General features: G+C 34.2%; 1 protein-coding gene across 2 annotated transcripts in view; it reads left to right on the plus strand.

The window, feature by feature from the left end:
• The window catches only part of LOC148950654 (DDB1- and CUL4-associated factor 8-like), a 105,150-nt gene that overhangs the window by 75,530 nt on the left and 16,144 nt on the right, over positions 1 to 13,476 (plus strand). For both annotated transcript variants that reach the window (XM_089092541.1, XM_089092542.1), the window contains exon 8: positions 4,835 to 4,994. In XM_089092541.1, the coding sequence (XP_088948667.1) occupies positions 4,835 to 4,994 (160 nt within the window). The remainder of the gene's footprint in view (positions 1 to 4,834; positions 4,995 to 13,476) is intronic.

Raw genomic sequence — 13,476 nt, forward strand, 5'->3', positions numbered from 1 at the left:
GATAGTGGGTTTATTCCGGGTTCAAGTGACCATGTGAAGGATTACACATACGAATCTCCGACATATACATAGAATCTTAATTATTGGTTTTAACCAAGAAAAACCTATTTCCAAAGTTTACAATATTACCCGATGTTACCATTGTACCCGACATTACCCAAAAGTGTATAACTGGACATGGATATTACCAATATTATCCGATGTTTCCATGGTGCCGGATTTTACCAAAAACTATATAACTGCACATGGATATTACCCGGTGTTACCATGGTGCTCGATATTCCCCAAAAGTGTATAACTGCACATGGATGTCTTTTTCGTTAAAAACTGGATCTCCAATTTTTTTTAAACTGTTTAAGATATAGAGGATTTCGAAAAATTTCCTCTTTCATCAAAAACTGAATCCTCGATTTTTCTAATTTTTTTAAAATGTATTAGTTTTGTAAGATTCTGCTTAAGCAAATCACTTACTAATAGAATTTGTCATAGGTAGTGAAATAGCGCTGCCTAAGAAAAGAGCGAATTGGGCACTATGTATTATGTTTTGTGTTTTTTTTTCTGACCATGTTTTTTTTCTGCTATGTTTTTTTTGTGTTTTTTTTTCTGACCATGTTTTTTTTCTGCTATGTTTTTTTTGTGTTTTTTTTCTGACCAGGGCACTTCGTATAGAAATAGTTGTCGGAGAAACTTTGAAAGGAGCTCATCTTTTAAATTTAACGCTAACGAAACAGAAAAAAAAACAACACTGGAACAACAAACAAAAACCAAGCCCGAACAATTGGCTTTTGTTTGTTGTTTCATTGTTTCTTCTGCTTTGTTAGCGTTCACTTCAAAAGGTTAATTCGTTTTTTGTTGTTTCTTGTTTTGTTTTTTGTATTGTTTTTAGCTCTGGGAACGGCTTGGCAGAGGTCCTTGTCAAAATTATGTTACTAAGTTTAGCCAGTGTGATCTTAGAACGTATTTTCGCAAAATATACAATAATTTACACAAAACAAATATTAGTTTGGGGGCATATCCCATAAAAAAGGGCAAAAAAGTTTTGTCGATCAGCTTGAATTTACATCCTTTAGTCCTAGGCTGAAGGATACCCTATGCCAAGCAAAGAAATAATAGTAAAAAAATATTGGACCAAAAAACTTTTTTCGGAACGGCTTGAACATATGTCCGTAACCTCCTGGATCAAAGGATTGTGATACACAAAAAAGGATTTTCAAAACAGGCTCCCCCCCCCCCAAAAAAAAAATCATAGTCCGAAAATGGACCAGAAACTTTTGTTCTATTGGTTAAAAATTTATATGTGGAAAGAATTGGGAATCCAACGCAAAAAAACCTGGATAGGGCCAAGAGGGTTTTTTTTGTCAACCACTTGTTTTTTTGTGAGTGGCTTTAAACTTATACCCTTAGGACACTGTGCCAAAGACATTCTACTGTACACACACAAAAAAAGAAATTGTTTGTTTACACAGGCCTTTTAAAAATGTGGCTCGAAAACTAACCAACAATTCTTTTTTCAATTGTCTTGAAACATGTATACTGAAATCTTTTGGCTGATGGAACCACATTGAAAAAGAAAAGAAGCAAACTGAACCCGAAGACGTTCCAAATTTTTTCTGGATAGGTTGGAACTTAAAGCCCTTAGCTCATAGGTCAAGGGGACCGTAATGTACAAAACAAAATAGGTTAGTGGCATGGGACCCTGAAATGGGATGTAAAACTTCTTCTTCTTTATTGGTTTGAAACTTGTATCGGTAAAACTAGGCCAAGAGGGTCCCAAAACATTTATTGAGAATGTCGCTGGAAATGCTTCTCCCGATCAGCTTGAGATTTTCGATGTTGTTCCTTCTACCAGGAAGACCACATATTTTCATTGGAGGGTCAAGCTGCTAGGGGATCCGAAAATGAGCTAAGTGGATTTTTGGCTCTGTTGGTTTGAAACTTAAACCCATAGGTCTCAAGGCAAAAGGCCTTGTTTGGCGAAAAAAGAAAAAAAATGGTGTGCCTGATAATAGGATCTAGAAACTAGCCAGTTTTTTTTCTTCCAAACACCGTAAGTCCCAGAGCTAAGGGAAACACGATGTAAAAAATTTTAGGCTGGAACGCAGAAGCCCCCCTCCCTAAAAATGAGGCCTAAAAATGGGCAAAAATAAATTGTTTTTAAGTGAGTTTGAAACTTATATTTGTAAGTACTTGGGGCAAGTGGGTGTAAGTAATTGGACTATAATGCATTGAAGTTTGACTATATGTCAACCAGTCAATCAGGACCCGAATGACACACTGGCCTTTGAGGGCTGAAGGGGGTGGTAGGTCTGCAAGTGGCATTAGTCTCTACTGGGTTTAAGGGGGTGGTAGCCTTGCTATTATTTGTTTTAATTTCTGTTTGTTTTGAGTTTGACTTATTTATTGGTTTTGATTTCTTTTCTTTCAGGTTTCGTTCATTCATGTATTGAAGTTTCTGCTTGTTTCATGCTTGACCTTTTATTTGACTTTTTTATCTGTTTTTTTTTTTTTTTTATTCATCTTTTTTTGTTCTGCGAAAAGGCAGTATTTAGCCATATTTTAAAATTAATTTCCTTTTTTCATTAGCCTTATAGTTCTAAAAGTAAAACGTACATGAAATAAATCGGGCTTATGCAGCCTAGTAGTACCTTAAATTCTGCACATGTGTGCAGTCAGTTCGGTGCAGTCTCTAGTGGGTTTAAGGGGGTGGTAGCCCTACTATTATTTGTTTTAATTTCTTTTTGTTTTGACTTTAACTGGATTATTGGTTTTGATTTCTTTTATTTTAGGTTTCGTTCATTAATGTATTGTAGTTTCTGATTGTTTCATGCTTGACTTTTTATTTGACCTTTTATCTGTTTTTTTTATTCTTCTTTTTTTTCTGCGAAGAGGCAGTATTTAGCCGTATTATAAAATTAATTTCTTGTTCTCTTTAGCCTTATAGTTCTAAAAGTAAAACGTACATGAAATAAATCGGGCTTATGCAGCCCACTAGTACCTTCAATTTTGCACATTTGTGCAGTCAGTTCAGTGCAGTGTTTAGTGGGTTTAAGGGGGTGGTAGTCTTACTATTATTTGTTTTAATTTCTGTTTGTTTTCAGTTTGACTTGATTATTGGTTTTGATTTCTTTTTTTTTAGGTTTCATTCATTCATGTATTGAAGTTTCTGCTTGCTTCATGCTTGACTTTTTATTTGACCTTTTAACTTTCTTTTTTTTTCGTTCTCCGAAGAGGCAGTATTTAGCCATATTTTAAAATTAATTTCTTGTTCTCTTTAGCCTTATAGTTCTAAAAGTAAAACGTACATGAAATAAATCGGGCTTATGCAGCCTATTAGTAATTTCGCACATGTGTGCAGTCAGTTCGGTGCAGTCTCTAGTTTGTTTAAGGGGGTGGTAACCTTACTATTATTTGTTTTAATTTCTATTTGTTTTGAGTTTGACTTGTTTATTGGTTTTGATTTCTTTTGTTTTAGGTTGCATTCATTCATGTATTGAAGTTTCTGCTTGTTTCATGCTTGACTTTTTATTTGACCTTTTTTTTATTTTTTATTTTTTATTCTTCTTTTATTGCTCTAAGAAGAGGCAGTATTTAGCTATATCTTAAAATTAATTACCTTTTTTCATTAGCCTCATAGTTCTAAAAGTAAATGTACATGAAATAAATCGGGCTTATGCAGCCTACTAGTACCTTCAATTTCGCCCATGTGTGCAGTCGATTCGGTGCAGTCTCTAGTGGGTTTAAGGGGTTGGTAGCCTTACTATTATTTGTTTTAATTTCTGTTTGTTTTGAGTTTGACTTGTTTATTGGTTTTGATTTCTTTTGTTTTAGGTTCCATTCATTCATGTATTGAAGTTTCTGCTTGTTTCATGCTTGACTTTTTATTTGATCTTTTATCTGTTCTATTTTTTATTCTTCTTTTTTTGTTCTACGAAGAGGCAGTATCTAGCCATATTTTAAAATTAATTTCCTTTTTTCATTAGCCTTATAGTTCTAAAAGTTAAACATGAATGAAATAAATATGGCTTATGCAGCCTACTAGTACCTTCAATTTCGCACATTTGTGAAGAGGTAGGTTGTACATATCTATGTACGGATATGCATATGAAATGATGTCGTATTCCTTTAGCCTGTAAGTTCAATGAGCAGAATTTAAATGAAATGAATATAGGTCTTTAATATTTCAAATAAGTACAAAAACAGGTAATGCTGTAGTTAATAGTGCGGTAAGGCTCTGTAACCAAGAGACATAAGTATTCCAAAACTTCATAAAGCATCTTTGATTTTCTCCAAAATTTTTGTTTAAAAGTTTCTGAGGCTGTTAATTTAAATTAAATCGACTTTAACTGTCAAAAAACTGTCTTTGGATCAAACAGAAAACACTGTATATTAAAATAACTGCATTTTTGTTACTTTTAGTCCTATATGGTTTGAAAAAAACAGTTTTAAAATATTTATATTGTTATTTTATTTTTAAATTTCTTGTGATTTATTTATTTCTTATGTTTAAATTTTTTCAATAGTTATATTCACTTATTAGTTAAGTAATTGCTTGATTGAAGTGGTTTTACCGTGTTTAACCTTGTCCCGTTCAATTGCTTCTAATATTATCTGATAAAACTAGAATTAATATAGAATGCACTTTGGATTCAGTCAAAGTCAAAACGCATTATATTAATTTAAAATTCATCTTAGAATCTAACCGAAAACTGCCAGTTCTTTCTATGTTTTTACAGTTATTTTACTGACTTCCTTATGACCTTATTAAAATAACGCTATTAAAAAATATTTTAATAACTATAGTAAATTTAAAAGGATTTTCTTTTCTTGCTTTTAGTCTGGCACGGAAACACGTGCTCACATTACATCATGCGTTTACAGCAATAACGGCACTGAAATACTCGCCAGTTACAATGATGATGATATTTATTTATTCGATTCCTCAAATTCAGAAGCTGCTAGTCATCAGTATGTGGGTGCCAGAAATAGTGCCACGGGTAAGTTCTTTTTTGTTTATTAGTTTTAAGTTCTCTGAACATAACAAAGATCTAGTTTGAACCATTGTCATAGGTAGCACAATCGCGCTGCATAAGTAAAGAACGATGTTGGCACAATGTATTATTTTTTCTGTTTTGTTTTCCATACCAGGTCACTTCGTATCGAAGGAGTTGTAGTAGAAAATTCGAAAAGGGCTCATTCAATTGGAAATCGGAGTGGCTAGTGCCCTTTTTAATAGTCGAAAGTGATAGGAGGGTAACTCGCCCCCCCCCCCCCCCACGCCCATCATTCCTTTTAAACACATCCAATCAAAATTTCCAGATAGCCATTTTGTTCAGCGTAGTTGATTTCCAGATATAAAATATGTTTTTGAGGAGGACACTCCCCCACAACCCTCAGAGCAAGGGTTTTAAGTTATGCCCGGGGGGCATACAAGAACGATGTTGGCACAATCTATTATTTATTATTTTTTTGCTTGAGCAGGGCGCCTCGTATTGTAGAAGTTGTTTTAGAAACTTTGAACAGGGCTCATTCAATTGGAAATTGGAGTAGCTTGTGCCCTTTTTAATAGTCGAAAGTGATTGGAAGGCAACTAACACCCCTTCCACGCCCACCATTTCCAGAAAAACATCCAATCAAAATTTTTAGATAGTTATTTTGTTAAGCGTAGTTGATTTCCCCATAGAAATTATATTTTTGAGGACACTCACCCACAGCCCTTAGGGCAAGGGTTGTAAGTTATATCCTGGGGGCATGTAAGTTTTTATAGAAGGCGTTGTCGTAGAAACTTCAAAAAATAGGCTCATTTGATTGGAAATTCAAAGGGCTAGTGCCCTTTTTAATAGTCGAAAATGATTGGAGGCAAACTAACCCCCCTCTCGCACCCACCTTTTCCCAAAATACATCCAATCAAAATTTTGAGATAGTCATTTATTCAACGTAGTTTTAAGTTCTGGAAAATAGGTCTTGAGGATGGTAGCCCCTCCCTCACAGCTCTCAGGGCAAGGGTTGTAAGTTATGCCCTGGAAGTATACAAGGTTTTTATAGAAAGTGTTGTCGTAGAAACTTCAAAAATGTCTCATTCTATTGGAAATTGAAATGGCTACTGCCCTTTTTAATAGTCAAAAGTGATTGGAAGGCAACTAACTCCCCTTCCACGCCCACCTTTTCCGCAAACACATCCAATCAAAATTTTTAGATAACCATTTTGTTCAACCTAGTTAAAAGTTTTAGAAATTAGGTCTTTGAGGAGGACAACCCCTCCCCCTCACAGCCCTAAGGGCAAGGTTAGCCATTTTATTCAACGTAGTTGAAAGTTTTGGAAATTAGGTCTTTAAGCATGACAACCCCTCCCCCTCACAGCCCTAAGGGCAAGGGCTATAAGTTATGCCCTGGGGGCAAATAAGGTTTTCATTGAAAGCCTTTTCGTAGAAACTTCAAAAGGGCTCATTCAATTGGAAATTGAAAGGGCTAGTGCCTTTTTAATTGTTGAAAGTGATTGGAGGTCGACTAACGTCCCTCTCACGTCCACGATTTTCCCAAACACATCCAATCAAAATTTTGAGATATTCATTTTGTTCAACGTAGTTGAAAGTTCTGCAAATTAGGTCTTTTAGGATGATAACCCCCTCAGAGCCCTCAGTGCAAGGGTTGTAAGTTATGCCCTGGGGGCATATAAGGTTTATATAGAAAGTTGCTGTAGAAATTTAAAAAAGGGCTCATTTGATTGAAAATTGGAATGGCCCTTTTTAATAGTCGAAAGTGAGCGGAGAGTAATTATACCCCCTCTAACGCCCACCATTTCCCCGATAATATTCAATCAAAGTTTAGAGATAGCCATTTTGTTCAACGTAGTTGAAAGTTCTTGAAATTATGTATTTAAGGATGACAAACCCCTCAGAGCCCTCAGGGCAAAGGTTGTAAGTTATGCCCTGGGGGCATATAAAGTTTTTTTATAGATGGAGTTGTCGTAAAACTTCAAAAGGGGCTCATTCAATTGGAAATTGAGTGGGCTAGTGCCCTTTTTAATAGTCGAAAGTGATTGGAGGGTGACTAACTCCCCTCTCACGCCCACCATTTCACCAAACACAGCCAATCAAACTTTTGAGATAGCCATTTTGTTTAACGTAGTTAAAAGTTCTGGAAATTAGGTCTAGAGGATGACGACCACTCTAACAGCCCTTAGAGTAAGGGTTGTAATTTATGCCCTGGGTATATATAAAGCGTTGTTTGAAAAAGGGCTCAATCGATTGGAAATTGAAAGGCCTAGTGCCCTTTTTAATAGTCCAAAGTGATTGAAAGGCTTGACATTTTTATAGTAAAGATCGATGTGGGTGTAATGTATTATTATTTTTGTTGATGTTGTTTAGACCAGGGCACTTCGTATCGAAGGAGTTGTCGGGGGAACTTCGAAAAGGGTTCATACAATTGAAAATAGAAAGGGCTAATGCCCTTTCTAATAGTCGAAAGTGATTAGAAGGCAACTAGTCCCCCTACCCACCCCACCCACCCATTTTCCACATTTTTTTTAAAACTAAAATTTGCCTTAAGATTAAATCAAAATGCACTGTGTTAATGCTAATTCCCAATAAAGCATCTCAGTAGTATCCCAAGAACGACTGAGGGTATTATGTTGAAACTTTCGGGATTATTTCTGCTCTTAAAATTGAATCAAATCAAAATAGCATAAGTGTATCCATGGTATCAAAGAAAGTAAACCGAATTTTGTGCGAATGGTGTCAAGTTTTCTATTTCAAGTAATCTAGAAGAGGTATGAAACTAAGTTAAACAGTACTATTTGTGTCCAGATTTTAAAAGGGTGTATGTTGTTAAAAATTGCTGAAAATTTTTCTCCAGCATACAAATAGCAGGCCAAACTATAGAGTCTTAAAAAAGAGAATAGATTTAAAGTATTATTTTCTTTTTCCCTGAAAAGACTATGTCAATATAAAACGAACAGAAATTAATTAAAAAAAACTTTTTCCACAAAATAAGTTTTTCAAAGGAAAGAAACGATATCCGTTAAACAAAAATTTAGCAAAAATAAAATCAAATAATCTACCAAGCGTGAAATTACCACAAATCAGCATCAATAAATAAATGAAACCCAAAACAAACAGAAATTACAATAAATAACCGAGTCAAACTCAAAACGAGCAGAAATTAACATAAGTTGGGCTCAAAACCCTATGCCTTCCCAAGGCCAGAACATAATTTGTAGTTTACTGAAAAACATACAAATGAATGTGCATTGTCAGTTTAATATACATATACTGATATTTAGTAATCAAAATCTTAATATTGTTTTATTTATTAAAGTTATAAAACTAAAAACATTTATATTTCGTTTTGAGTTTCATTTATTTATTGATGCTGATTTGTGGTAATTTCACGCTTGGTATATTATTTGATTTTATTTTTGCTCATTTTTTGTTTAATGGAGTTCTTTACTTTTTTTTCGAAAAGCTTTTTTTAATTAATAAGTAGTAATGAGAGATTAATCTGTCTTTTATAAAATAATATATAGTTATAAATATTTATTTCTTATTTTTACATATTTCTAAGTAGTATTTTACTTATATAAAAGTTATTATTAGAATTAATATATAAAATATTAATTCTAATAATATGTTTGAGCACTTGTCTTTCACAGATGGTGGAAATCAAGTACAGTATATACAACATAGTATATAGTACGTATATTATACAATAATGTGCATATAATATATAATAGTGTATATAGTAAACACAATATTATATGTGTATATTTACTACACTATATATATATATATATATATATATATATATATATATATATATATATATATATATATATATATATATATATATATATATATATATATATATATATATATATATATATATATATATATATATATATATATAATGTATAAAAGAGGCCCGTTTAAAGAGCTGAGGCTTAGTGAGTGGCACTCACCGTAGCAGAGGTCAGTGCACATCATTTGTTGATAACAGAAAGTTGTCTCCACATAAAATTTTCTTTTCTGTTTTCCACGTTAATGTTAATTTTTCTATGTAATCAAACAGTTCTCGGTAATGAATTACAAGTAAGGAGCAACTTTTATCGATATTAAATGAAGCTTCAAAAACTGGGAATTTAATTACAGTGTATACATCAAAAGAAACTGTTGTCCGTGGTAATTCATTAAGTTTAAAATACAAAAACACTATTAAGTTTAAAGTTAATCCTCCCAAAATGGGGCCACTTTCTTGAATCCTGGTTAGAGTTTTCAAAGAATTTGAATTTTCCTCCTTAGAATGGTGGTAGTAGTGGCATTTTGTTTCCTAAAAATATTAGAAGGGGTTTGCTTAAATTGAAATTGAAAGTTTTAGTAGGATTTTGTGTAAAAAAAATTAACATTTTTAGTCATTTTACATAGCAAAAAAAGTAAATATTATTATCATTCTATTATCATGATAGTAAAATTAAATTGACATAGAGAGGACCAAAGTGTTTTCGAGTGATCCTACTGTGGACGGGCAGGGGTGAGGACCTGAGTCCTCAGAAAGTTTATTTAAGGCCCACGCTTTCTAACTTTGATGAATATGGAGGGAGAGTATGGAGATATACCACCCCAAGTGAATTTCTTTCATTCCGAGGAATATAGTGGGACTAATGCTGCAATATTGGCTTTTTGGGGTGACAACTTCCATTCAGAAACTCCTAACTTAGATAAGTATGGAGAAAGCCCGTGCTCAGGATATGCCACTCTTGTTGTGGGAATATCTTGAATATAGCATGGAATGTCTGTTATGTTTTTCTACACAGAAGAAGGGGGAGGGAATAATGGCATACCCTAAAACCAATATTTATCCAAAGGAAACCACCTGAACAGCTGAAAAACTATACCCCTAATAATTTGTTTGGGATGTTCATTCATTTTATACCCTACCCAAGCCCTCATCTCTTCCCTTCCGAGAAATGGTTAAAGCTATGTATTTTTTCTATGATTATCATTTTCAAAGTGATATTTGAATAGCAGGAGTTAAGTGGTGGCAGCTGTTTCAGAGTTAGGACAGGCCCGTATGAAATAGCTCGTGGTAATCAACTGTAAGTAAAGAGCAAACTGTATCAATAGAAACTAAAATTCTTTAAAGACGCCATATAACAGAATTTTGACTGCAATGTATACATCAGAAAAATCAGCTCTTTTATGTTCTTGTTCTAAATATGCAAAATTCTTTGATTGTACTTTTTCCCTTCAAATAATTTTAGCACAAAATCAGTTGCCTAGTCTAGGAAAAGATGTGTAGTCACGATGGAAATTATCCCGTGAAATTTAACGTACAAGCTCTTTTCGTTTTACTTTTCCCCTTCAAATAGTTTTAGCACAAAATCAGTTACCTACTCCAGGAAAGATGTGTGGTCACGATGGAAATTATCCCGCGAAATTTAACGTACCAGCTCTTTTCGTTTTACTTTTTCCCTTCAAATATTTTTAGCACAAAATCAGTTGCCTAGTCTAGGAAAAGATGTGTGGTCACGATGGAAATATCCCGTGAAATTTAACGTACAAGCTCTTTTCGTTTTACTTTTCCCCTTCAAATAGTTTTAGCACAAAATCAGTTACCTAGTCCAGGAAAAGATGTGTGGTCACGATGGAAATTATCCCGTGAATTTTAACGTACAAGCTCTTTTCGTTTTACTTTTCCCCTTCAAATATTTTTAGCACAAAATCAGTTGCCTAGTCCAGGAAAAGATGTGTGGTCACGATGGAAATTATCCCGCGAAATTTAACGTACAAGCTCTTTTCGTTTTACTTTTCCCCTTCAAATAGTTTTAGCACAAAATCAGTTCCCTACTCCAGGAAAGATGTGTGGTCACGATGGAAATTATCCCGCGAAATTTAACGTACCAGCTCTTTTCGTTTTACTTTTTCCCTTCAAATATTTTTAGCACAAAATCAGTTGCCTAGTCCAGGAAAAGATGTGTGGTCACGATGGAAATTATCCCGCGAAATTTAACGTACAAGCTCTTTTCGTTTTACTTTTCCCCTTCAAATAGTTTTAGCACAAAATCAGTTACCTACTCCAGGAAAGATGTGTGGTCACGATGGAAATTATCCCGCGAAATTTAACGTACCAGCTCTTTTCGTTTTACTTTTTCCCTTCAAATATTTTTAGCACAAAATCAGTTGCCTAGTCTAGGAAAAGATGTGTGGTCACGATGGAAATTATCCCACGAAATTTAACGTACAAGCTCTTTTCGTTTACTTTTCCCCTGCAAATATTTTTAGCACAAAATCAGTTGCCTAGTCTAGAAGATGTGTTGTCACGATGGAAATTATCCCGTGAAATTTAACATACAAGCTCTTTTCGTTTTACTTTTTCCCTTCAAATATTTTTAGCACAAAATCAGTTACCTAGTCCCGGAAATGATGTGTGGTCACGATGGAAATTATCTCGCGAAATTTAACGTACAAGCTCTTTTCGTTTTAATTTTTCCCTTCAAATATTTTTTGCACAAAATCAGTTACCTAGTCCAAGAAAAGATGTGTGGTCATGATGAAAATTATCCTGCAAAATTTAACGTAGTAGCTCTTTTGTTTTAATTTTTCCCTTCAAACATTTTTAGCACAAAATCAGTTGCCTAGTCTAGGAAAAGATGTGTGGTCACGATGGAAATTATCCCGCGAAATTTAACGTACCAGCTCTTTTCGTTTTACTTTTCCCCTTCAAATATTTTTAGCACAAAATCAGTTGCCTAGTCTAGGAAAAGATGTGTGGTCACAATGGAAATTATCCCGTGAAATTTAACGTACAAGCTCTTTTCGTTTTACTTTTCCCCTTCAAATAGTTTTAGCACAAAATCAGTTACCTACTCCAGGAAAGATGTGTGGTCACGATGGAAATTATCCTGCGAAATTTAACGTACCAGCTCTTTTCGTTTTACTTTTCCCCTTCAAATATTTTTAGCACAAAATCAGTTGCCTAGTCTAGGAAAAGATGTGTGGTCACGATGGAAATTATCCCGCGAAATTTAACGTACCAGCTCTTTTCGTTTTACTTTTCCCCTTCAAATATTTTTAGCACAAAATCAGTTACCTAGTCCAGGAAAAGATGTGTGGTCACGTTGGAAATCATCCCGCGAAATTTAACGTACAAGCTTTTTTCGTTTTACTTTTCCCCTTTAAATATTTTTAGCACAAAATCTGTTACCTAGTCCAGGAAAAGATGTGTGGTCACGATGGAAATTTTCTCGCGAAATTTAACGTACAAGCTCTTTTCGTTTTAATTTTACCCTTCAAATATTTTTAGCACAAAATCAGTTACCTAGTCCAGGAAAAGATGTGTGGTCACGATGGAAATTATCCAGCGAAATTTAACGTACAAGCTCTTTTCGTTTTAATTTTTCCCTTCAAACATTTTTAGCACAAAATCAGTTGCCTAGTCTAGGAAAAGATGTGTGGTCACGATGGAAATTATCCTGCGAAATTTAGCGTACAAGCTCTTTTCGTTTTACTTTTTCCCTTCAAATATTTTTAGCACAAAATCAGTAACCTAGTCCCGGAAAAGATGTGTGGTCACGATGGAAATTATCCCGTGAAATTTAACGTACAAGCTCTTTTCGTTTTACTTTTTCCCTTCAAATATTTTTAGCACAAAATCAGTTGCCTAGTCTAGGAAAAGATGTGTGGTCACGATGGAAATTATCCCGTGAAATTTAACGTACAAGCTCTTTTCATTTTACTTTTCCCCTTCAAATAGTTTTAGCACAAAATCAGTTACCTAGTCCAAGAAAAGACGCGTGGTCACGATGGAAATTATCCCGCGAAATTTAACGTACAAGCTCTTTTCGTTTTACTTTTTCCCTTCAAATATTTTTAGCACAAAATCAGTTGCCTAGTCTAGGAAAAGATGTGTGGTCACGATGGAAATTATCCCGTGAAATTTAACGTACAAGCTCTTTTCATTTTACTTTTCCCCTTCAAATAGTTTTAGCACAAAATCAGTTTCCTAGTCCAAGATGTTTGGTAACGATGGAAATTATCCTGCGAAATTTAATGTACAAGCTTTTTTCGTTTTACTTTTTCCCTTCAAATATTTTTAGCACAAAATCAGTAACCTAGTCCCGGAAAAGATGTGTGGTCACGATGGAAATTATCCCGTGAAATTTGACGTACAAGCTCTTTTCGTTTTACTTTTCCCCTTCAAATATTTTTAGCACAAAATCAGTTGCCTAGTCTAGGAAAAGATGTGTGGTCACGATGGAAATTATCCTGCGAAATTTAGCGTACAAGCTCTTTTCGTTTTACTTTTTCCCTTCAAATATTTTTAGCACAAAATCAGTAACCTAGTCCCGGAAAAGATGTGTGGTCACGATGGAAATTATCCCGTGAAATTTAACGTACAAGCTCTTTTCATTTTACTTTTCCCCTTCAAATAGTTTTAGCACAAAATCAGTTTCCTAGTCCAAGATGTTTGGTAACGATGGAAATT

The sequence above is a fragment of the Artemia sp. Qi Xiang Cuo genome, chromosome 7, assembly GCF_049724085.1.
Source record: "Artemia sp. Qi Xiang Cuo chromosome 7, ASM4972408v1, whole genome shotgun sequence".
NCBI classification, from domain to species: domain Eukaryota; kingdom Metazoa; phylum Arthropoda; class Branchiopoda; order Anostraca; family Artemiidae; genus Artemia; species Artemia sp. Qi Xiang Cuo.